The sequence below is a fragment of the Equus quagga genome, chromosome 4, assembly GCF_021613505.1.
Source record: "Equus quagga isolate Etosha38 chromosome 4, UCLA_HA_Equagga_1.0, whole genome shotgun sequence".
NCBI classification, from domain to species: Eukaryota; Metazoa; Chordata; class Mammalia; order Perissodactyla; family Equidae; genus Equus; species Equus quagga.
The window spans coordinates 61,083,793-61,110,092 of record NC_060270.1 but is presented as its reverse complement, the minus strand read 5'-3'; the positions used below and the strand labels follow the sequence as shown (position 1 = coordinate 61,110,092).

At 36.7% G+C, this 26,300-nt stretch overlaps 1 protein-coding gene across 2 annotated transcripts in view; it reads left to right on the top strand.

Annotated features, from left to right (window-relative positions):
• The window catches only part of IFT80 (intraflagellar transport 80), a 139,945-nt gene that overhangs the window by 24,308 nt on the left and 89,337 nt on the right, over positions 1–26,300 (top strand). The window contains exons 2-6 of one of the 2 annotated variants that reach the window (XM_046658102.1): positions 4,906–4,993; positions 6,720–6,788; positions 16,971–17,080; positions 20,288–20,377; positions 21,121–21,258. In XM_046658102.1, the coding sequence (XP_046514058.1) occupies positions 4,906–4,993; positions 6,720–6,788; positions 16,971–17,080; positions 20,288–20,377; positions 21,121–21,258 (495 nt within the window). Of the gene's footprint in view, positions 1–4,882; positions 4,994–6,719; positions 6,789–16,970; positions 17,081–20,287; positions 20,378–21,120; positions 21,259–26,300 lie in introns of both variants that reach the window. The other variant, XM_046658100.1, reaches the window with a different exon arrangement.

The following is a 26,300-nucleotide window of genomic DNA, read 5'->3' as shown; positions in this document are numbered from 1 at the left end:
CCCCCCCCCCCCCCCCCCGCCATCTTCAGATGTATGGCTGTGTGGGTCTCCCACACACCTTTTGTGTTGTGTGTATGTCCTCTGTTGGTGTCTGAATGTCCTTTTGGTCGTATTTTAGAGGGGCGAGTCCAAGAGAAGAGCTCACTCCACCATGATACTGATGTCACTCTCCTCTCTGGCTCTCTTTCTGTTTCTATTTGCATGGAGTATCTTTTTCCATCCCTTCACTTTCAGTTTGTGAGTTTCCTTAGGTCTGAAATGTGTCTCTTGTATGCAGCATATATATTGGTCTCTTTTTTTTTTTTAATCCATTCAGCCATCCTGTGTCTTTTGATTGGAACATTTAAAGTAACTATTGATTGGTATGTACTTATTGCCATTTTGTTACTTTTTTTCTGGATGTTTTTGTAGTTCTTCTCTTTTCCTTTCTTTTCTTGCTCTCTTCCTTTGTGATTTGATGGCTTTCTTTAGTGTTATATTTGGATTCCTTTCTCTTTATTTTTTGTGTATTTATTATAGGTTTTTGGTTTGTGGTTACCATAAGGTTCATATATATTAACCTATTTAAATAGCAATCTATATTAAGTAGATGATCTCTTAAATTCAACCTCTTAGTAAAAGCCCTATACTTTTACCTACCACCCGACGTTTTATGTTGTTTTTTTTTTTTTTTAAGATATTATTTTTTCCTTTTTCTCCCCAAAGCCCCCAGTACATAGTTGTATATTCTTCATTGTGGGTCCTTCCAGTTGTGGCATGTGGGATGCTGCCCCAGCGTGGCTCGATGAGCAGTGCCATGTCCACGCCCAGGATTCGAACCAACGAAACACTGGGCCGCCCGCAGTGGAGCGCACGAACTTAACCACTCTGCCACGGGGCCAGCCCCCGACGTTTTATGTTTTTGACATCATATTTTATGTCTTTTACTTTTGTGTATCCCTTAACTTCTTATCATAGTTAGTACTTTTAGTACTTTTGTCTTTTCACTTTTATACTAGCTTTATAGGTGGTTGATCCACTACCTTTACTGTATATTGTCTTTACCAGTGATATTTCTTCTTTGATAATTTTCTTATTCCTATTTGTGGCTTTTTCTTTTCCACGTAAATAAGTTCCTTTAACGCTTCTTTTTTTTTTTTTTAAGATTAGCACCTGAGCCATCATCTGTTGCCAATCTTTTTTCTTGTCTTCTCCCCAAAGCCCCCCAGTACATAGTTGTACATTCTAGTTGTGAGTGCCTCTGGTTGTGCTATGTGGGACACCGCCTAAGCATGGTCTGATGAGCAGTGCCATGTCTGTGCCCATGATCTGAACTGGTGAAACCCCAGGCCACTGAAGTGGAGCGTGCAAACTTAACCACTCGGACACAGGGCTGCACCCCCTTTAACACTTTTTATAAGGCCAGTGTAGTGGTGATGAACTCCCTTTTTGCTTGTCTGGGAAACTCTATCTCTCCTTCCTTTCTTAATGATAACCTTGCTGGATAGAGTGTTCTTGGCTCTAGGTTTTTTCCTTTCAGCACTTTGAATGTATCGTGCCACTCCCTTCTAGCCTGTAAGGTTTCTGCTGGGAAGTCAGCTGATAGCCTTATGGGGTTTCCCCTGTATGTAACTTGTTGCTTTTCTGTTGCAGCTTTTAGAATTCTCTCTTATCTTTAATTCTTGGCATTTTAATTATAATGTAAAGGAATTCTGGTATAAAATACTTTGTAAAGCTATTAATCCTTAAATTATATTGGAAATTGATTTTTTAATACATTGTATTAGTTATTGTAAAATAGTTCTCATATTCTCCTGGTTAATATGTCCATTTTTAAGTCCTCTTTAAAAAGATTTTGTGTTCATTTCTTTTCTTTTTTTTTTTTGAGGAAGATTAGCCCTGAGCTAACATCCATGCCCATCTTCCTCTACTTGATGTGTGGGATGCCTGCCCCAGCATGGCTTGCCAGGTGGTGCCTTGTCCTCACCCTGGTCCGAACTGGTGAGCCCTGGGCCGCCAAAGTGGAACGTGCGCACTTAACCACTGCACTACTGGCTGGCCCCAGTGTGTTCATTTCTTTTTATCAGACATTAGCAGTTACCGATCTCTTTGTGGCTTTTTACAACCATCTGCCAAAGCATTTCTGCTATTAAACAGTCTGCAAAAGTGCTCATTTGCTCTTTTTCCTAAAAGCCTATTCCAAGCCTTCTCTTGTTCCATGGACATTTGTAAAGGCATTTCTAACTTTAAGAAGTGTGTTTCATATAATTTTAATCTACCTCCTCTGTTCTTTTTCTCTTTTATGTTATTTTCTTCTTTTTAGTGAAATTTATCCTTTATTTAATAACAAGAGATTTAACTTTATACATCGGGATTTAAATATTCATGTTTTTTATCCAAATCATCCATTGTTTGTTTAGTAAATCAATAAATGAATTTTATTGATTACATTTTCTTTCCAACTCCACCCCTAGCAAATACTTGGAAATAAATTAAGTCATCTCTAGTTTAGGTTTTGCATTTTTAAAAGCCTATAGAAAAGCTGTAGAGAAGAAGAACCAAAATAGTTAAATGGATAATTATGAGTTTTTAAATATTTGATGTTTGTAATTTTATATTTATGCTTTACTTTGGGTGTGCTTGTCAAGCGATTTATAATAATCAGACAAAATACAAGGTCCAAAGATTTACTGAGTGTCAGATCTATGCGAAGAAGTGACCTTAGTTGTCCCAGTCTTCTGTGAGGTCATAGGAAGCAAGAATAGTTTTAGCATTTGTCAGAAAGTCGGTATGAGATATTTTAGGATAAGAAGTATCAATCATTTAAATACGTAAAATTTCTAAAATATGGACTAGGATGAAAGGAAATTCCTGGACCCTCTATTTGTAATTTGTTGTTTGGTTAATCTCTTTGGTGATGGTTCATTCATTTTATGCAGCAGTTGCTTAGCAGGTGGATACTCTGTGCTGGGCAGAATGCTAACATTTAGTGAAACAGTCCTGGATGAAGAAAACAATGGCCACAGGATTAGCTTTCCATTTGAGATTTTTTCCCCCTTATATTTTCTCTGTAAAGGAATGCATTAAAAAAGGTATATCCAAATTAATTTTAAGTTAGTCTCATAAAGAGACTAATGGTGCAATTGAAGTCAGTTATCTTGTTACACTGAAAAATGACCTAGTGGTAAATATAAAATTAAAACAAAGGTATGGGGAAAAGTAGATGATGCTGGTGGGTGGTTAGATGGAGGAAAAGGGAGCTTATTGTAGAGGGCCTAGAAAATGAATGATGAGAAAAGAAAGTTATCAGACTGAATGAGAATGTAAAGAATATCAAAGTAGCCTCCTTTTTTTTTTTTTCCCTATTTACTGAGTTTGGTTAGTGGGTTGGTTAAACTTAACAAATGCTGATTATTAACAAATTTAACAAAAGCAATATTGCAAATAAAAAATATGAGGAAGACATGGTCCCCCACCCTGAACAAATCACAGCCCAATAAAAAATGCTACAACAGAGCTGCTAAGAATGTGCATTTTATGCAGAAAAGAGGGAATGACTGTTGGTGGGAATGGGTGGGTGGTCCGTGAAATAACCACAGGGTTCTAGGCCTTACATGTTTTAAAGCCATCTGTATCAGTAAGAATTCTCCAGAGAAATGTTTTAAAGCCATCTTAAGCATCTAACTTAAATGTATTTTTATGTTGTTAATATTAGGCCGGAATGTTGAAAAGCCCTAAGTTAAAAATGAATTCAAACAAAATAAATCCTCTGAGGCAAAATTCAATTAGGCAGCCACCTGATTCTTTTATTGCAATATATTTATTTATTTATTTATTTATTTATTTATTTATTTGGGGAGAAGTTTCTAATTTCACTGAACTTATTTTGTTATGAGCTGTATATTACTAGGCTTCATGGTCATCCAGAAGCACACTGATCTTTCCTTGGCTCCTTGGAGCTCTTACTCTTTGTATGGTTGCTTTGTCCCCTTGACATCTCTTACATAGTTTGCTTTTAAAGTTGTAAGCTTTTTCCTTTTTGCCTGTGTATGTGTGAACTTTCTGAGGGCAGCAACCAAGTAGCGTGCTTCTTTTTGTCTACCTGGTGCCTCACACAATGTAAGATCATATAGGGCACGTATCTTAAAATTTGGGATTATCAGTTATTAAATTAATTAAACAAGGAGACCATTAGACTGAGGTGACTCTAATGCCATCAGCCTGCATAAGCAAACCAAAATCTAAGTCTATAAATGCCTCAAGGTTGCTAAGTTGAAACCCAAGGACAACCAATCACAAGCAGCCAGCTATGCTTTAAGCTACGGCCAATGATTCATTGCCTTACTTTGCTTCTGCCTTTTCTCCATGAAAGTCTCTCCCTGAGCTCCCGTCATGGGGACGCTCCTAACTGCCTTAGTGCCCAACTGGAACTGATATTCACTCAGATAAACTCTTAAAAATTTTTAATCTGTCTCAGTGTGTCTTTTAACATCATTTATCTATCTTGGTTCCTCTCCTTTATACCTTTTCCACAGCCTATAAAAAACAAAACAAAACAAAAGCAGGACTGTAAAACTCTGCTTAAACAGAAGCCTTTTTGACGTTTCTCTTGGCCCACTTTGTCCATGTCCCAGCACAGTTTTATTGTCCCCCCTGAACTGTCATAGCATCATATACATACTTCTATTACACCACTTGTTTCAAGGTTTTATAATTTTGTTTTTGTGCCTGTTTTCCAGTAGATTTGTATGTTCCTTGAGAGTAAGAATAATTGCATTATTTGCCCTCATGTCTCCAGTGCCTACCGTTATGCCAACTAGTCTAGGAGTAGGTACTCAACAGATGTTTGCTGGCTGAGTAAATTAAGTTAATAAATAGATTTCTCAGGTGTAATTTCTTTTAGGTAAATTTCATCTGATTTCTAAGTTAGGAAGAGTGGAAAAAACTGTGGAAGCTCACTGTGGAGCAGTGCTTGCTGGAAGGTGGAACTATGAAGGAACAGCGTTAGTTACAGGTGAGTTGTCTGCAAAAATGACATTTTAAATTAATGTTGTAAAGAAAAATTTCCAAAGGAACAGAATATTTTCATTTAGCAATAGTATCTTTCACTAATAGCGAATAATTGGCACAGTGTTGGTCTAGACTGCTATATAATGTTGTAATTCAGAATGTCATCTTAATTATTAGTTTTCTTATATGACTGATGGAGAATGTTCTGTCAAAGGAGGCTTTTGGAACAGTCAAGTATGGGTAAATTAAAGTTGTAATTCTTTAGCATTTTAAAATTCAAAATATTCCCCTTTAGCTGACCTTTATCGTCCTTCCACCTCTCTCCCATCTTCTGCTCTACTGCAAGTGTTCTCATCTTCACATATTGTGTTATCTGTTGCTGCCTAGCGAATGACCACAGAAGTGAGTAACTTAAAATAATAAAGATGCATTCTCTCCCAGTTTCTGTGAGACAGGGTACAGTTTAGCTGGGTGGTTCTTTCCCAGACCTGTGAATTTGCACGGGGCTGCAGTCCAGTGAAGGCTTGACTGGGGCTGGAGGACCTGCTTCCAAGGTGGCTCCCTCATGTGGCTGTGGGCAAGAGCTCTTAGTTTCCCTCTGACTGTTGGCCGGAGGCCTTATTTCCTCACCACGTGGGTACTCCATGGGGCTGCTTGTGTATTCTAACAGCAGGACAGCTGGCTTCTCCCCAAGTGAGTGAGCCGAGAGAGAGCAAGATGGAAGCCACAGTGTAGTTCGTGACTTGTCCTTGGAAGTCACACTCCATCATTTCTACCACATTCTGTTAGAAGCAAGTTACTAATTATAACCCACACTGAAGGAGAGAGAAATTCAGCTCCACCTCTCAAAAGGAGGAATAACAAAGAATTTGTGGGTATATTTTAAAATACCACACTTAGCCCCTGGACCTTCTGTAGGACTTTTCTTAGTGAGTTGTCCCTCTCTTGCTTGTTTTTTCAACTTCTCCTTTTCCAGTGGTTTCTTTTTCAGTGTATAAATGTGTTCAGATGTCATCCATCTTGAAAATTGAAGAGAAAGAAATAAAAATCCCTCCTTTAACAAATAATTCTCTCTAGCTACAACTTCCTCTTTCTTTCTTCCCCTTTCAGGCAAGCTGTTCAAAAGAGTAGTCTGGGGCTGGCCCGGTGGCACAGCAGTTAAGTTTGCATGCTCGGCTTCAGTGGCCTGTGGTTCACCAGTTCAGATCTCGGGCACAGACCTATGTACCACTTATCAAACCATGTTGTGGCAGGCGTCCCACATATAAAATAGAGGAAGACAGGCACGGATGTTAGCTCAGGGCCAATCTTCCTCAGCAAAAAAGAAAGAAAAAAGAAAAAACAAGAATAGTTTACTACTTCACTCCAGTCCTCAACTCACTGGAATTTGGCTGCAACTCTTCTTATTACACTGAGAGAACTTTTCTTAGAATTCTAGGATGGAGATTTCAGTGAAAATGAAAGCATTATTTGAATAATATACTCATAAGTCTTCTAAGATTAAAGGAAAAAATAAAAATTTTTGTTATGGAAGTTAGGCTACTTTGGTAAAATTGTCTCAAAGTAATTTCAGTTAAATTTTAGTTATGAAGCCCTGTAATTTAATTAGAGTAAATCATGTATGAATTTTAAATATGCATTAATATAGATATGCTGATTTTTATATGCAACTTAATGTTTAAATTTATTTCTTATAGATAAAAATATCTATTACTATTTTCTCTTTACAGTTGGAGAAGATGGACAAATAAAAATCTGGTCAAAGACTGGGATGCTAAGATCAACTTTAGCTCAGCAAGGTATGTATTATAATCAATAAAAATGTCTTAACATTTTCCCTTAAGAACAGTCTAATATAGTTCCTAAGACTGATTTGGTCAGGTTCAAAACCTGAAATCTTTACTTCTATTTACCTTTTTTCCTCTTCCTTTCCATTTTGCCTGATGGGCCATGGTAACTGTATTATTTGAGCCAAGAAATATCGGAAAGTACAAGGGCTTTTTCTTTGTTAGTGAGTCCATATCAATGCAGTTACGGGCTAATGATTCTTTTTAAAATAATTCCGAAGCATCATGAGCATGTCCTATAGGACTGGGTGTCTAGTTAAGTAAATAATAGTAATAGGACACATTAAGAGTATCTCCTTACTTAAAAAGTCCTAATAACTTCATAATATTAGCACCTTTTCTAAATTATGTTGTACATTTCATTTCTGTACTAATGGAGGGCGGCAGACACCCTGACAATGCAAAACTTGGTGAACTACGACTGCTTAGGGCAGCCGCTCAGGCTTCCATGTTGATTGAGAAGTGCCCGTAAAGTCAGGCCAGTGGTCATTCCTGTTGAGATTTAGATAACATATGATTTTTTTCTGTATAGCAAATTTATTTTCCTAATTAGGTGTTACCTAGGAACAATAAAGCAGTTTTAATGTTGACCTGAGCACATATCAGCGGATCTTCAGAGACACATTCCCAAAAAGCTTGTTGACTATTCTTCAGAATTATGTGATAAAGTCATATTGTGGGAAGCATTTCCAATAACTGACTTCCAAAAATTTCCAGATTTCATTTTTTTTTTTGAGGAAGCTTGGCCCTGAGCTGACATCTGTTGCTATTCTTACCTTTTTCCTTTTTTTTCTCTCCCCAATGCCCCAGTACGTAGTTGTGCATCCTAGTTGCAAGTCATTCCGCCATGTGGGATGCTGGTACAGCGTGGCCTGATGAGTGGTGCTAGGTCTGTGCCCAGGATCCAAACTGTGAATGCCAGTCTGCAAAGCAGAGCACACGAGAACTTAACCACTCGGCCATGTGGCCGGCCCCTCCAAATTTCCTTTTTAATATCATTGTTTACTCTTACGATGGTGTTAAAATTGTTCCAATCTTTCTAGCTACACATTAATCAAATATTAGCAAAGGTAGCCAGAAGTACTAGGTAGGGGTTAAATCTTTGCTACAGATAATCTCCAAGTGGAATATTTATCCATGAGTAGAAAATTTAGAGTTCATAGAAGCATTCATGGGTGAATTTCAGTTAGAAAAAAGTCAATATATTGTTACTTTAGTAATAAAATGTACCTTTAGAAAATAAATTTTATTTTTTTACTCTTCTGGTGGGCAGAAGGATTTGTTTTTTACTTTATAATTTTTGTTAGAGCTAATTCTTTGCCATTCTCACTTTGGGATGTCTGACTTATGAACACCTGGCAGAATTCTTCAAGAGATCACCACCCCCTTGGAGCTGTGGCTACAGTTCTTTTCAGCTGTTGCTGCTGTGGAGATACTCCTTTTTCCTTTCTTTTCTCTTTTATTAAATTTGTTGTCTACAGAAGACACAGATATTCAGAAAAATTCTGAAAGTTTTTCTCACTACTCACTGTAGTAATCTGAATTCTTGCCTAAGATCCTTCACCAATGCCCCCCTAAGGCTCCTTCTGTTTCCTTAAATTCTTCCCAGTCATCTCCTTCCCTTTTACTACCTTTGCATCCAGCATTTTGGGCTTTCCACAATCTGTAGGTGAAACTTAGAATAAGTCGTTTAAATAAGCATTGTTCATCATAGAGGGTAGGTGACTAGTGCTGTGAATTCATTACTGTAGTTTACCTGTAGAATGGGTTTGGAAACCAAATTACTACTTATTTTACTGTTTTAGAGAAAATACATTGTTTCCAAACTTGCAAAGGCAGTTTGAAAGCACAATGTGTTAATAAATTAAGGACTTTTTATAAATCAGAGGTTATAAATAGATGGCCTGTAGGCTGAATCTGGCCCATCAGTGTGGTACAGGCCCAACATTAAAATGACCAGGGGCTGGCCCCGTGGCCAAGTGGTTAGGTTTACCCCCTCCAAACCAAAACCACAAGGATATCACCTCACACCTGTCAGAATGGCTGTCTTCAAAAAGACAAGAGATAACAAGTGTTGGAGAGGATGTGGAGAAAAGGGAACCCTTGTACACTGTTGGTGAGAATGTAAACGGGTGCAGCCACTATGGAAACCAGTATGTTCCTGAAAAAATTAAAAATAGAAATACCATATGAGCCAGCAATTCCGCTTCTGAGTGTTTATCCAAAGGAAATGAAATCACTACCTCAAAAAACTATCTGCACCCCTGTATTCAGTGCAGCAGCCTTTACAGCAGCCAAGACATGGAAACAACCTAAGTGTTCATCAGTGGATGAATGGATAAGGAAAATGTGGTGTATATATACAGGGGAATGCTATTCAGCCATAAAAAAAGAAAGAAATCCTGCCATTTGTGACAACATGGGTGGACCTTGAGGGCATTATGCTAAGTGAAATAAATCAGACAGAGAAAGACAAATACCATATGATCTCACTCATATGTGGAATCTAACAAGGTCGAACTCATAGATACAGAGAGCAGATTGGTGATTGCCAGAGGTGGAGGGGGTGAGGGGCAAAATGGGTGAAGACAGTCAAAGGATGCAAACTTCCAGTTGTAAGGTAAGTAAGTCCTGGGCTGGCCCCATGGCCAAGTGGTTGGTTGTACGCTCTGCTTTGGTGGCCCAGGGGTTCACCAGTTCAGATCCTGGGCACTGACCTGGCACTGTTTGTCAGGCCGTGCTGAAGTGGTGTCCCACATAGCAGAACTAGAAGGACCTACAGCTAGAATATACAACTATGTACTGGGGGGCTTTGGGGAGAAGAAGAAGAAAAAAAAAAAAGATTGGCAACAGATGTTACCTCGGGCCCAACTTTAAAAAAAAAAAATCAGAATACTTCACATACAAATTTGGATTTCTGGTGTCTTTTGAAAACTTAGAAGATGTGGCAACATTAGATTTGCTTTCCAGCATAAATACAGTCATGTGGAGTTCAGTAGTGACTGCTCTGCTGTAGTTGGATTTTAAGCTGCTGTTACTTTTCACACTCTACCTACTTTATTCATTTGTTACATTGTAGAACACAATATAGGTCTCTGAAGGGTTTTGAGTTTGCAACCCCTGCTTTCAATAATGGGGTCATAACATTGTGATTGTTCGTATGTATCTTGCAGGGAGCACTTAAATCTTATTTTATTTTTAAGTGTCAATTTTTAATAACACATTCACATGGTTCAGAATTTAAAGCATAAAAAAGGGTGTAAAGTTACCTTTTAAATACTACTCCTGTCTCTCATGTTACCCTGTCTTCCAGCCACCCAACAAACATTCCCAAAGGCAACTGGTGTTACCGTTTTCTTGTGTAGCAAGTGTTTTTATATATTCTTTTTTTTCTTTTATAAACAATGGTTGCATGCTATATCTGCTACAGTGTGTTCCTTGTTTTTTGTCAATTGAATCATGAACTATCTTGGACATAGTTCCATATCAGTAACTAAAAATCTTACGTAAATTGTTTTCCAAATGAATGTATGATTTCATATTCCCACTAGAAATATATAAAGCTTCCAATTTCTCCACATCCTCAACACCTGTTATTGTCATCCTCGTGAGTGTAAAGTGGTATCTCATTGTAGTTTTGATTTGTATTTCCTTGGTGGCTAATATGTTGTGCATCTTTTTATATGCTTATTGGCCATTTGTATATCTTCTTTGGAGAAGTGTCTTTTCAAATCCTTTGCACATTTTTTAATTGGGTTGTCTCTTTATTGTTGAGTTGTAAGTTCTTTATATATTCTCATTAATACACTCCTATTAGATATGTGATTTGCACTTACTTTTTTTTCCCATTTAGTGAGTTTCATTTTCACTTTCTTGATGGTATCTTTTGAAACAAAAATTTTGATGAAGTTCAATTTACCTGTTTTTTTTCTTTGATTGCTTCTGCTTTTGGTGTCAAATCTAAGAAACCATGGCCTAATCCAAAGTCATGAATATTTACACCTATATTTTCTTCTAAGAGTTTTATGGTTTTAGTGCTTACATTTAAACCTATGACCCATTTTGAGTTAGTTTTTGTGTATGGTGTTTTTTTTGGAGAGGGATGTGTGGTGCTCCTTTTTTTCCCTTCCTCCCAAGTAGGTGGGAATAGGATTCTCTTGAAAGCTAAAAATACAGATTATATCATATAATATAGGTAATTTTATTATACATTCATTATATCACGTAATGATATTTTTTATCAACATTCCAAATTTCCTTATCAAAATGGCTATGAAAGGGCTGATCATCTTTCTCCTCTTTGAAGCTTATTTATTCTTCTCACTCAAGGTTTATGTTAATTATGAGATTAATGAACAAGATTAAATTAGATATATTTTCTTATTTTACTTATTGGTATTTCAACTGAGTAATCTGATTTACTGTGGAACTATGCATCTAATGTTTGAATTTTTGATCATTGGTGCCACTTGCACTTTGCTGTAAGGCCTAGATTTTTCCTGTTTTATCTTTGAGAAAAATCATTAAAGAAGTTGAGTTATAATGACATTAACGCTGAAGGAAAAACCCCTGGTTATTTATGAGTTATTTGTTAGAGACTACAAGTTTTGAGGGTGATTATAAACCTGAATTATTGAGAGCTGCATGCTCAAGGATCAAGTAAGAAGGCTAAGATAGGTGAGGGTGGGAGACTACTGCCTCTTTTGAGGAGAAAAACTAAATTTTGGAACAAAAATGAAATAACATAAGCCTGAATTATTGTAAAACTTGGAATTCAGTAACCTGTCCTGAAAGCATCCTTGTGATTTTTACGACATGAATATGTTAATTATACTTATTCCTTGATGAGTAAAAATTAATTCCTGAGTTCATTTCTTGATGATTGGAACTAAATATACTGATAGGAAAAGTTGCAGTCATTACCTTCTCCTCTAATAGAAGAAGCATTAATTCCAAGTTTTTTGGGGAAAATTTGACTTAGTTTAAAAATGACTTTTACTGGTGCCTATGAGAAGTTATTTTTCCTTATTAAAGAAAAATAATATGTAGGCTGGGAATTATTATAATTAAGCCTTATCTTGTGTTACATTGTATATTTTAATTACAGGTTAAAATTGGAGTAGAGTATACTGTAAACCTTTTTCTTTTGAGGAAGATTAGCCCTGAGCTAACATCTGCCGCCAATCCTCCTCTTTTTGCTGAGGAAGACTGGCCCTGAGCTAACATCCATGCCCGTCTTCCTCTATGTTATATGTGGGACGCCTACCACAGGAGGGCGTGCCGAGTGGTGCCATGTCCACACCCGGGATCCAAACTGGCGAACCCCGGGCTGCTGAAGCGAAATGTGTGAACTTAACTGCTGTGCCACCAGGCCGGCCCCACTGCAAACGTTAAGGACATTTCGTCCACACTGTATTCAAATGGAAGAATGGAATGACAAAACATAGAACCTGTCTATAATGAATTTAGTAAAGGAAGTAAACCGGAAATAGAAGGCAGAGTGTGCTGTTTGCTATAAGGTGCTATGGGAGGATAGGAAGGCAGAAATTAGTGCTTTGGGGGAGAGGAAGTGTTAAAAAGGCTTCCCGGCAAATATTGCAACTTCTTTTGACTGTGCTTTGAGAAATGAAGAAATTAGGTAAGGAAATAGGCTTGTTGGCAATGGAGTGGAGCTATGGAGGAAGTTAGATGATCAGAAGCATAGAGGCAGAACAGCATAAGGCGTGGAAGTCAGGCAAGTGGCAGCAGACTCCTTGGGCCGGGATGTGGGCTGTGTGAGGGATAGTACTGCCAGAGGGATCAAGATACTGGTCGTCTTGGATGCTAAATGAAGAGGCTTGGGGTTTATCCTATAAGTATACAAAACCTTTTAAGAAATTGAGCGGGGATAGTAAAAGATATGGGCTGTCTTTTAGGAAGATTACCTTAGCAGTAATATGTAGGATAAATTCGAGGAGATAGAAGCTAAATGGCAGTGGCCAGTCAGGAGGTGACTGAGATGTTCTATGCCAGCATGGACTGAGGCTTGAGCAGAGGCAGTGATGATGGCAATTGAAAAAAGTGAAGAGTTCTCAGTGACTGAGACGAGTGAATACCCTGTAAGAGGTAAAGAGTTCAGAGGGAAGGGTAAATGATGGGATATGTGGAAAGGGGTGACAGTTTTGACTATATAGAGTTTGAAGTTCTGGCGTGTCTTTGGGACAAGTGGAAATGTTTTGTTAGAGCTCAGAAGTGAAGGCTGAAATATTCATGTGAGAGTCAGTTACAGAAAGTTGAAATGTGAAAAGTGAAGCCGTGGGGGCGGTTGAGATCCCCAAGGGAGAGGTGGCTGAAGATAGAAACTAAAGAAACAAATGCGTTCATTTAAACTTTTTCTCTGTGCTGACCCAGTGACATACTAACCAAAAAGTTGCTTTTTTGTGGAATAAATCCCATTTGATTACTTATTGTTATTACATGTCCCTACAAATAGAATGAAAGGGAAATAATTCTTGGTTTTTGAATTCTTAATGATTTGGCAACCAAAAAATTGAGCACCTACTATGATGAACAACACAGTGAACAAATGGCTGCTTATTGCATTACAAAGTAATTCCTAGTGGTAGTAGCTAGCAGTGCTTGTATAGTGTCAGACTCTGTTCTGAGTACTTACGTTCACATATATTCACTCACCTATATTGCGTTCAAGGCAAAGACAGCCAGTGCTTCATCATAATAGTGAAGAGTTTATTTCAAAAGCATTCTTAAAAACATGCAAAAACAACATTTTTAGGGGATACTTTTTAGTATGAATGTGAAAAACATGGTATATTTGACCATGTACTTCCTTAAAACAATCGAAATACATTTTTGTCTCCTCTTCTGTGGTTTAAAATGCCTTCAACAGGTTGAAAGAATTTAGATAATTTGTTTTACACAGAGATAAGGGTCTGACATTTAACACAACCCCAGGTGCATGTGGTTTCTTAAAAAATGTCAAAAAGGTCACATGATCGTAGTGTACAAAGTCAGAAAAACAAGGTCTTTTTGAGTGTCTTAACTGAAATGGAGCATAAATAAAAATTCCCAATATAAAAGGCAAGAAATTATTTCATTAAAATAAAACCTCGTTTCTTGTCCACTTTTTAATGATGAAATTAATATCACCTTATTTCATAATTTGCTAAACTTTTTGTTGTAAAGTTATCCAACCTGAAGGCTATATTTATTACTGCCATGCTGACTTTGCAAAGTGAGGCGGAGCACTGGGAATAATTCAGAACTTTAATAACTATGTTTTTAAAAACATTTCAAATATTCTGGATTTATTTTGAATACTATTGGGATGGATTTCATCATAATAGAAATCATTATTTTCTTATGAAGCTAATTCGTCCACTTTCAATAATTGCCTTCATCAGAACCACCCAAACTGGAAGTTGTACAGTGATGTAGTATGTCTCCTTTTGGAAAAGAAAGCATTCATATATAGAGTAGTTTCACGCTTAACATTTCATCATTAATGTAAGGGATGAATATCATGAAGACTTTTCTTAGTTCTTGAGGTTATACCCATTTTGAATATTGGTGGTTAGGAAGATTAAACTAATCAGACTTAGCTATTGATCTTTTTTACTTAGTGTTGCTTATTTATCATAAATAACCACATTTGTTTTTTGATTGAAGGAATGTAGTTAAAAACCATATTATGACAAAGGAATTACTTAATTTTTCCTCTATAAGCTTATGTTGTTTCATACTATAAGTTATTATATCTGTTCTTTAACATTATTACTGTTTAAAAAATTGTTTTATAAAGAGGAAATGAATAACCTCCATGTCCCAACAGAGAAGATAAGTATTCTGAAGATTTATAAGTTTTATAAACAAGGAAATGGTGACACAGCTGACTTAATGGGGCCACAAATTCAATGTTAAGAGGACAAAAGACAAAAACGTCCCCGCTCCTCATCCTATACCCCGGCTGTGTCTTTTACCACAACTAAAGGGCTGGAGCCACATCCTGTGCAACCCAATGGGAGTTGGATTTATTGAATTATTTCCTTGCGGGTAGATGTTTGTATAGTTTAGTATACCCTCCAGGAAAGTGTAATTATACTGAATGTGCTCATGAAGATTTGATAGTCTATAATTAAAATATATAATTTACTTTTTTGCACAATAATTAGAACTATAATAATGGAAATAAAGAAGGTACCTATAATTGTACCATCCTATCAAATAACCTTTCCTCTGCTAATTCCTTCTAGTCCTCACCAAGAACCACATTTGAAATATCTGAAATTTTGGTTTACATTTTCTGGGGAGTTTATTAGAGTTGGGCTCTGTTCATTTGGAGATTTACTTTTGAAGCCCAGGTCAGCTCCTGGCTACTCCCAGAGAATATTCCAAGAGAATGTATTTACCAAGTACAGAAGAAGTGCCATGTGAGGTTGGCCATCTCATTGGCCATTTGAAGGTTCCTCTGATACACAACAATCCTAGATGTCATTGATATTTAAACAGGATATTTAGACGCAATATAATGTCGAACCTAAACTGTGGGAGGTATGCTTCAGGAATTTTTGGACTAGGTCTAAACTAGACTTGTTCACAATTAAATTATGTTCTAGTTAGGAAGAAAATGGCAAAAGGAGTAGAGTGCCGCTTGAACACAAGCATTTATCTTACTGAAATTTACTCCCTGTTGGTTACTGATTATTCCTTGTTGATTAGTATCAGGTGTGTTTTCTATTTAAATAAACAATTGAATCTTATTGATTGCCTATAAAGCTTTAGATGCAGACTTCATTTTACTGAGAAGGTAGATTCCTGAAAGAGTCACTCATTTATTCGCAGAAAGTCCACTGCTACAATAGTCTGACTTAGGAGTCCTGTACAATTTTTAAAAGCTTGGTTTTATAATGTGAGTGGGTTAGTATTTCATAGGTTAATTATATAACCTTGACTCCCTTTCCTAATGAATAGGTAACTGGGTCAGACAGTGGAGTACAGATAATTTAATGCTTTCAATAGATATGATATAAGTAGGCTCAAATAAAGTGTAGCCTTCCACAAGATATTAAGTAATCTAGAAAGTAATTTAGTTTAAAAATACTGTCCCTAATTTCCTATCCCAGGAAATTGAAAACAGTAGGAAATGTAATGTAGTTTATAGTATGGTAGGTAAATCAAACTTGCACCTTTCCCCTGGAAGTGGAGGCAACCTGGTTTGGGGGTATTTGAACCCTTCCTAGCCTAGCTTTCAAGCCAAAGCCACACTTGATAGTTAGCAAAACTTTCCCTAATCTGATATTTAATTTGCCGTTTATGAATTCATAGATGGGGAAGGATAAGTCGTTTTGGGGTAGGGTGATTTCTGTCCGTTAGACTAGTGCTTAAGCAGCAGATAAGGGGAGGTTCTGTTGCCTTCAGCAGCGTCAGGAATGGGAATTAATCTGTAAGGTGAGTATACCTTGTGTCTTTTTGTATGGAAAATGTAAGTCAGTTTATGCATTGAGTCACTTTAAACACTGCTGCATGTTGCTGGGAAACGATATATCGTGACTTTTCTCATACCTCTTTATCTTAAAATGATGACGTACATTTATTTTATGTATTTCCATAGCACACTATCTTGAATTCCTAAACACTCCATATTTTCTCAGCAAGATCAAGATGCTTTAAAATATAGTTTGTAGGGACCAGCCCGGTGGCGCAGCAGTTGAGTTCGCACATCCCACTTCGGCAGCCCGGGATTCGCCGGTTCAGATCCCGGGTACAGACATGGCACTGCTTGGCAAGCCATACTGTGGTAGGCGTCCCACGTATAAAGTAGAGGAAGATGGGCATGGATGTTAGCTCAGGGCCAGTCTTCCTCAGCAAAAACAGGAGGATTGGCAGCAGATGTTAGCTCAGGGCTAATCTTCCTCAAAAAAAAAAGTTATTGTTTGTCACTTGTTCTCGGTGGATCTTCAATGGTCAATATTAACCTAGTTTGTGTTTCAATATCAGGCTGCACTTGTTTCAAAGGGCCACTGAATAAGGAGAAAACAAATTGACACCCCAAATTGATTTTTTGATCCTAACAATCTCTCTTTCTATAAGGCATAATAATTAAAGCTTATCAGTCTTTTTTTCCTTTCTTTTTTACAGGAACACCAGTGTATTCAGTAGCATGGGGCCCTGATTCGGAAAAGGTTCTTTACACAGCAGGCAAGCAGCTGATCATTAAACCTCTTCAACCAAATGCTAAAGTTTTACAGGTACTTCTCAGTCATTTGTAAATTGTTATTGGGCTCTGTGGGACTGCTAAGTGAGAGGTCACTTTCTTAGGAGTCCCTTTCTTCTGGGTGGTCTTTTTACAATCTGAGGCTTTTACGTGTATGGTTTTATTAGCCTTTTTTATTAGAAGAGGGAATACTTGGTTGTTTCCAACCAGGTTCACCTCCTCCTCATTCCAACTCCTGTTCCACTAGTGCGCTGTATACGCCAGTATATCATGAATGTGTTTGGAGTAACTAAACTGTCACATGGTTTTGCACGATAGGCATCTTTACATTTAGCAGAGTCAGCCTCGCATGTATAGATTTGAGACAGAGGACTAAATCATAAAACTAAGAGCTTGTTTAGACTGTGTTTACATCATTGCTAGCCTCTTTCTCCCCCTGCTCCTCCTCATCTGTTAAATACACTTGAGCTTTCTGTAAGACCCCAGCATTTTTTTAATATTTTGAAAATGGAGGGAGAGTCAATGTAATGTTTTGAACAAATTAGGTGTATATAATTTTACCAATTTGTATAGAAGCAGAACAATGGTGGCAGTTAAGACAAGTCAGGGTAGGGTAAATTAATGGAAAACCTTTAAGCCTATGTCCAGGATTTTGGTGTTTGATTCCAGTGTTAAAAGGCAGAGCCACTTTCCTCACGTTTTGGTAATGACACGTATAGTGTGGGCAATAGGAACACAGGCTTTGGAGTTAGGCACCGGGCGTGGTTCGAGTGTTCACTTATTTACCCATGTGCGACGTTAGGCCAGTTATAAAACGCCCTAAATTGCAAAGTGCATAGGACAGTGCATACAATAAGCACTCAATATAGAGTAGTTGTTGTTATGATGTTATTATGTCATCTGTACCTTTTACTTAGCCCCTAATAAGAGCCAATGAGGCCAGAAAAGTGATACAGAGTGACTAGGTTCTGCGTAAAGGATTTGGGCTGGAGATTGACCAGCTACAGCAGTTATAAAAGTGTTTTAAGAAGCATCAGGTTTAACAGTTGAGTAGATAGAGGTTTGGAGGAATAAAGAGATAAAAATGACTTTCAGGTTCCATATTAATAACTTTTATGTAGATTATGCTATATATATTTCATATAGTCAATAGGCATTTACATTTTTACTGCGTGCAGAACACTCTGCTAAGATCTGTGGGACAAACAAGAAATGGAAGATACGAGTCCTTGCTCTTAGGCAGCTAAGGTAAAGAATTAGGACAAAGGGAAGAAGCTGGGAAAGAGGACTAGTTCTGATTGCCTTTAGTCAGGTCCTTCCATCCCACTTATACTCTGAAAATCTGCTTTGAAATTATACAGCAAAAACAGGCAAGGTGAATCTTTTAGTTTATAGTTATGTGATTTGTTTAGATACCTGTAATTAGGCTTACATAAATGAAACTCAGGGAGATGCTTATACCCCCACTGAGAAATTAAATTATAGTTTAGTGGTTCAGTAGAACCCTTGGGCCAGGAGGTAGTGGAGGGAAGGAAAAATATCCATTGCCAAAATTCAGCAAGAGTGAGGAGGAGTTTATAATTGGTAACTTAGTACAAATTTTCTATTCCTTTTGGAAAACTAAAGCTGCAGCAATTCTCCTTGGGTATAAACATGTACAAAAAGGAAGGCTTAATTAATTCCTGCTTGTAGAATACAGTCCGGAAGTGTGCACTTCATTTCCCTTAGAGCTCTAGGGGCTCTTCCAGGGATCCAGAACTTGGCTTTATAGCGAGGGGGCCTGTGTTTGTTTATCCATTCAGTGAGGATGGAGTGCATACTTACTATAGCCCAGGCTCTGTGCTAGGTGTGAGATGTTCAAAGTGAACATGAAGGCAGAACATAGTTCCTGCCTTCAAGGAGTTGCTTGTTCAAAGGATTTCACAAAATGCTTGATACATTGGGAAATAACTGAAAACTGTCTACGCATTATATGTAATATGTAAATATGTGTAATATATAAATTGATATCCTAAATTATACTGTAAGGAAAATTTAAATCATGTTTTGTTCCTAACTTTTGAATATCTAAAAATTTATTTTTGTAGCTTTAAAATGAAAGTCTTGAGAATCTCTGTGTACATGTATCCATATATATCTGTATTTATATCTATATATTGTTATGTTTGTCCTTGCAGTTTATTTCAGGACATTGGATTAATTTGACGTTAAACCGTGAGAATTATTGCTTTTTACGTATATTATCAAAACATTTGTTTTTGAGAGTGTATATTTTTATATAACTTGAATAAAGCAAGCTATGAATTATTGCTTATTCTTAGAGCTTATTTGACTCTAATTTACTATTTTATTCTACATACATTTAGAACAGTAGGTTGGGAAGGGTCTATAGAGAGAGCCCTTAAAATCTGTCAGTCTTTGATATGAAGTTAATTGGCCCAGACATTAAAGTGTATTTTATAGTCTTCAAGAAAAATTAATTCTTTTTCATTTATATTATTCTGCCTAAACATGGTGAAAGATAGCTTTTAATTACATGTGTGGTAATAGTTAAATGGGCACATGAATTATATTTAAGAGGAAGGAGACATCCATGCTTACTTTCTAGGTTGCCAATTTCTGGGTGACTCATATGTACACATATATGTATGCATTCTATATATGTGTAGAATATATGCATAGCTGTGGAAGACATCCTTTTGTTATATGGTAAATGCAACAGAAGGTTTTCAGAGTAGTTCGGTGACTACTCCAGAGACATGAAGGTAAAGAGAATGGAGTACTAAAGAAGATGTTCGTTTAGTAGAAGTTTTAAAAAAAGAAAAGAATTAGGAAACAAGAATGAACGCAGTATCAGTAATGGGACCAAGTGTACAAAGGAGAGCAAGATTGGGATTCAACTAAGTTTTGGAATACGTCACACATTCATTCCAGTGTTATCCCACAAATGTCAGGCTTGACATAGTCCAACAGCAAGTCAGTTTCCATCTGGAGTCCAGGCGACCAAGGAAATTTATAAGGATGTAAGCTATGTAGTCGATGTCATAGTATTTAGTGCTTTCATTAGTTTAAAGTAGAAATGAAACAAGCAAATGAAGTTATGCATAATGGCTGTGAGAGGATAGGAATCTCCAAGGAGGGGACAAGAGAATCATTAGAAAGAGGCAAAATGTCTGCTCTTATAAAAAATGTTTTTCAGTGCTCTTTATGTTATAATTAATGTCTCATTTTTTTCTCATAGTGGAAAGCTCATGATGGCATTATTTTAAAAGTAGATTGGAACTCAGTTAATGATCTAATTTTATCTGCTGGTGAAGACTGTAAATATAAGGTATGTAATGTTTGAATTTGTCACTTGGTTGAAAGAATCAAATTTAGGTGTAAAGTACTAGCATGTAAGAATATTCTTTTACTCCTTCACTTTAGCCATGACTTTTAACTCTAATAATTTAGCAAATTGTTATTTGATAATTTTAAGTGGTATTTTAAAGTGTTGATGTTCTCATTGGCCTATCTTGTAGACCTATAGAACTTGATTTAGTGAGTAGCAACATAAATACAACTCCTAGTTTTAGTGACTATTTAAATCAACTCAATTTAAATTTTTAAAAATCAACCTTACTGGTTTATTAAACGTTGATCAGCTTCAGACTAAAATAATTTGTGAGGAAGAAGAAGATTTAATGTAACTATAGTTGGAGGAAATTTAATTGAAATAAATACTTTTAGGGAAAGTTGATAGAGCACTTATTGGGCAAAAGAATTTAGGCAAAAAGCTAGACATCTCAAAACTTTATTATTAAATTTAAAAGGGCTTAAAATGGGTAGGGTTTATGATTAGTCAAAGATTTAGTAAAATCTGGAAATTATCACAATGTTATAAAATATTTTTTGAGATATTTAGATTTCAAGCAATATAGCTTTTTTCCTGCTTGTGTGATAATAAAGACATTTAATTGCTAATGTTATAAAGTGATGATTTCCAGACCTTTACTTGATAACTTATTAGAAGACAGGCTTGTTTGTAATAATGTGGTGACTGTTATAAAGGTGTTTTAAAATCTGTTTTTGCAGGTGTGGGACAGTGACGGTCGCCCTCTGTACAGCTCACAGCCTCATGAGCACCCCATTACCTCAGTTGCCTGGGCCCCAGATGGAGAATTATTTGCTGTTGGATCATTTCATACTTTACGCTTGTGTGATAAAACTGGGGTAAGTTACACTGGTGAGCAGTCACAGATGTGCTGTCCTAAATGGGGGCATGCACAACACACCTGTATCTCAATCTTTAAAAGCATTTTCAGTGAATACACTTGATTGCGTCTTTCTGATTTGTCTTCTGGTGTACTGGTATACTGGTTCAGTCAATTCCAGATTTATGGGGCCATACAAACTCTTTAAGTTCAATTTGAAGAAGAGGTTTGTTCTCTACTATTTGTCTTCCTGGAAATACTTATTTTAAGCATGATTGTGAAAGATGGTGAAGTAGTTAAAGTATTAAAATTTATGCCCAATCAATATGGAGAGTTCAGTTTTAAACTTTTTTAAATTGTCAATATGTTTCATACAAAAATTTTGGTTGCATATTTTTGGTAAGGAATTGGTAGTAAATTTTAATAATAGTCATTTAAAAACCAGAGTCCTTTGGTTTTTGTCAAGAATTCATGTTTGAATATGTGTGAGACTTTTTCCTCCCAAGAGAATAAGCGCTCCTTCATACAGATTCTGTTTACACCTTCTGCAGACAGCCCAGCTCAGTGCATTTACGCCCTGTGCTTGAAGAACGAGTGCTTTCCTCCAAGTGCTTCAGAAGCAGCAGCGTTATATGAGTGGGCTGTTCCATACCATTCCCAGCTGGGAGGAAATCACATCATTGTTCTGTGACTTGTATTCCTCAAAAAATAAGGCAGTTAACTTAGCATTTTTAGAGCTTTATAAGTGATCTGTTAAGTGTTCTGGTTAGTTGTTTTCTGTCCCATAAAATATAAAGTCCTCTGCTTGACTTAGAAGCTCTCTGAAACCTGGTGCCGTAAAATCCATTCAGTCCCCTCCCCAGCTCCCTGGTTTGTACCTGTGCTCGGTGAGGCTCATGAGTCATCTCTGCCCTTCACCAACATCCTCGCTCATCTTCTCCTTCTATGGAATGCTCTCACCTCTGTCTTAAACTCACTGAGTTCTGCTTATTCTTTAAGGCCATCCAGTGTTTGACTTCCTTGCATGATACCCTCCATAGACAATCTAAAATTTCTTTACCTATTGTTCCAATTTCCTCTCATCTAGGTCTCTTTTTTTAGTTATAGTGTCAGGATGTTAGATCAGATCATCCTATTTTCATTTAGTTTTCTATCAGTGATTCTAACTCTATAGAATCTGTACTCTCATTTTCACAATGTATTCTGCTCTGACATTGTCCATTTTAGTTTTATATATATTATTTTTGACTCTCTAGATAGTTTATAAGATCCCGTAGCTTAATGATTCTCTATTATCTATACAACACAGTAGATACTGAATAATTCGCTAAGTCAATTTAAGCATAATAATTTTAATTTTCCATTTTGATGAAAATATTTCAAAATTTGAAAAACTTGGGGAATTGAATTGATCTGAATAACTGAATTAAAAAGTTACTGAATTAAAGATTTAAACACCAAACCTATTTTTAGAATGTTAACTATTCTGGAAAGTAAACTTTCTAAAAGGATTTTGCTTTTACCTTCAACTGAATATATTATAATAATTTTTTAAGGACTTGAGATTAAAATTTTAAATATATTTTCTTTTATTCAATAGTCATTAAGTATATACTACTCATCAGAGGATATTTTAGAAACGGTAGATGGACAGATTTTCACCCAAGTTGTTGACAGTCTAGTGGAGAATCAGACTCTGAGCCTTAGAGCACAGTGTGACAAGTGCTGTACAGGAAGTGTTTTGTGCGAGCACTGTGAAGGTGTGGCAACGCTGCACTCTGCCTGTGGGACACTGATTGGAGAGCTGAGGCTGTAGAATTAGTAGTTCTCCAAGGAGACAAGTTGGGGGAAGAGAGTTGTAGGCAAAAGGAACCTCCTGTGCATCAAAGTATGGTGCTTTTTGTGCAGTGTTAATAAGATTTTGCATGAGATAATACCAAGAGATAATACAGAAAAGATATTCTCAGACAAGATCTGTGTTTGCCCTGTATGAGAGTGTAGGTTTTAATTTTTCTTTTTTTTTTTTGAGGAAGATTAGCCCTGAGCTAACATTTGTTGCCAATCCTCCTCCTTTTGCTGAGGAAGACTGGCCCTGAGCTAACATCCGTGCCCATCTTCCTCTACTTTATGTGTGGGATGCCTGCCACAGCATGGCTTGACAAGTGGGTGCCATGTCTGCACCCAGGATCTGAACCAGCAAACCCTGGGCTGCTAAAGAGGAACATGCAAACTTAACTGCTGCGTCACCGGGCCGGCCCCAGGTTTTAATATTTTAAGAATATTAAATAAGGGGGTTGAGGTGAGGGGGGTTGAGCTCTTGGTCCCCCTCTCCACCAGCAACCAGAAAAGCTCTACATTAATCAGGTTTACTATTTGAGCTTCCAATGTAAGATGTCTTTTCTTTTTTTTTCTTTTCTTTTTCTGGTGAGGAAGATTGGCCCTGAGCTAATGTCTGTTGCCCATCTTCCTCTTTTTGCTTGAGGAAAACAGTTGCTAGCTAACATCCGTGTCAATCCTACACTATTTTTTATGTGGGATGCTGTCACAGCATGGCCTGATGAGCAGTGTGTAGGTCTGTAGCCAGGATCTGAACCTGTGAACCTTGAGCTGCTGAAGTGGAGCGTGCAAACTTAACCACTATGCCACTGGGTGGGCCTCAAGATTTCTTTTTAACAGCTAAAACAATGAAGATGGAAAACCAGTATGTTAGTCAGCAGAGAGCCATGGGTGGTGGGTAGTAACATGGTAATATTCAAATATTGGAAATATTGCTTTGATATTAAAGGAACAGTGATGCAGGAGAGGGAACAGAACATGCAAAGGCAAGGAATTAAAGTCTGTTAGGAAAATTAAAAGTTCAGTATGGCTGTAGTAGTTTGGATTTTATTCTTAGGATAGTGGTGAGCCACTGATCCGTTTTCAGTAGTGACCTTATTGGATCTGACATTTTTAGGGGAGTGACCCTGAACTCAGCAGGGAGGATGGATGAGAGAGGGCTAGACTGGAGGCAGGCTGGCTAATGAGAGGCTGTTGCAGTAGGACAAGAAAATGATATTGGCCTGAATAATAGGGAATAGCAGTGGGAATGGAAAGAAGTGGACAGGTTCAGGAGATAAATTCTTACACTAAAAAGTGGGAAGAGTCAAGAATAATTACCTGGATTTCAATTTAGTACCTTACTATCTGGGTGCCAGCCTGAGGATAACATCCTCTTATAATGTGGTGTAATTTGCACTGGTTTTGTGTGATATAATTTATTAGATCCTTGTGCAATCATGACAAAAATAAATCAAGTTACCTACGTTTTAGCATTCGTAGGTGTCCCTGGGTCTTGCTAAATGCATTTCTTGGCCTGCATTTGCAATGTGATGAATTAAAATCTCAGGAGAATGGCGCATGGGGAGTTGTATTTTTAAGTTCCCTGTTATCTTTATGAGGTGGTTTGTCATGCCACGCTTGAAGGACACTTAAATAAAACGTGTGAGGTGTTTGCTATTCCTGCTGAACTCTGAAAGTGGTAATGCTTGCCCTACTGTAGAAAAAATACTTTAATTTTAGAAATGAAATAGTAAATGATAATGAAAGTGGTTCCAAAAGGGTAGTCTAATTGAAAATATTAAGTTTTTAAAAAAATCTCATGTAATTTATTCTTCTGATTCTTTCTTAGCATCTACTTCATTTAAAATTATTTCGAGGATATAGGGACCGGCCCTGTGGCTGAGTGGTTAAGTTCACGTGCTCTGCATCAGTAGCCCAGGGTTTCCCTGGTTCGGATCCTGGGTGCGGACATGGCACCACTCGTCAGGCCACGGTGAGGTGGCATCCCACATGCCACAACTAGAAGGACCCCCAACTGAAATATACAACTATGTACTGGGGGGAGTTGGGCAGAAAAGGAGGAAAAAAAAAAAGATTGGCAACAGTTAGCTCAGGTGCCAATCTTTAAAAAAAATTAAAAAAAATATTTTGAGGATATAATTCTTTTTGTCTCTCATAATCTGTAACTAAAAGTTGTATAATTAATAGTAGTAATCATTTATCCAGGGCCATATTTTGTGGCAGAATTTCAGTATTGTTATAAGAATCTAGTCCTCAGGAATGATCTATGTCCTATCGTTTTGCTACAGGAAGAATGTTTATAGTATCTGAATAATGTGTGCGATGATATTGTCTCTTAATTTCCTAAATTGATTGTTTCAGAATAACTAGTTATAAATACTATTGGAGTATTTACAGTCATTGAATTATCAATCGATTTTTTTGTTTCGTTTCTGCCTTGTATATTTTCACAGAAAAAATCAGAAACTCTTTCATCTGATTGTTTCTTTTTGCATGATTTTTATTAACTGTATCATATTTCCCTTTATGTGATTATCATTTAGATTTTGTGAGTTATTTGAATCCACTAGGTTCTTTTTATTCCTAGATATATATATATATATATATGTAGAGAGAGATTTGTTCAAACCTTTCTGGAGGATAATTTGACATTATGTATCAAAAACCCAAGAAATAAATTTACATATACCTTCACCCAGCAATTCCAGTTCTAGGAATTTATCCTACAGAAATAATAGGAAAAAGAATTCTCAGTGAAGTGTTATTTATAATTTAACAAATGAAAAGCAATCTAAATCTCTAATAACAGGACATTATTTAACTTAATTAGGGAATATGACTCTTATAATGAATTATCATGTAGTGATTAAAAATGATAATCTACTTTCATAATGCCATAAAAAGATTTTTAAGATATGTAGTCAGAAGAAAAAAATATTTACAAATTTTATGCATAGGATGGTCCTATTTGTATAAAAATGTGTGTGTCTATATATATGAATGGAAAAATAGTCTGACAATATAACACATTTTAACAATGGTTGTCTCTGGGGTTTGAAGTGTTAGGTGATTTTTTTTTCTTTTTTGCATAGCTACATTTTCTAAAATTTTCAAATCAAAGAACATGCTTTGTATAATTTTTGAAGAGAAAAAACTAGATTTATTCTTACAAAGGGCTCCTGGACCCAATTCCTCTGTGTGTGTGTGTGTGTGTGTGTGTGT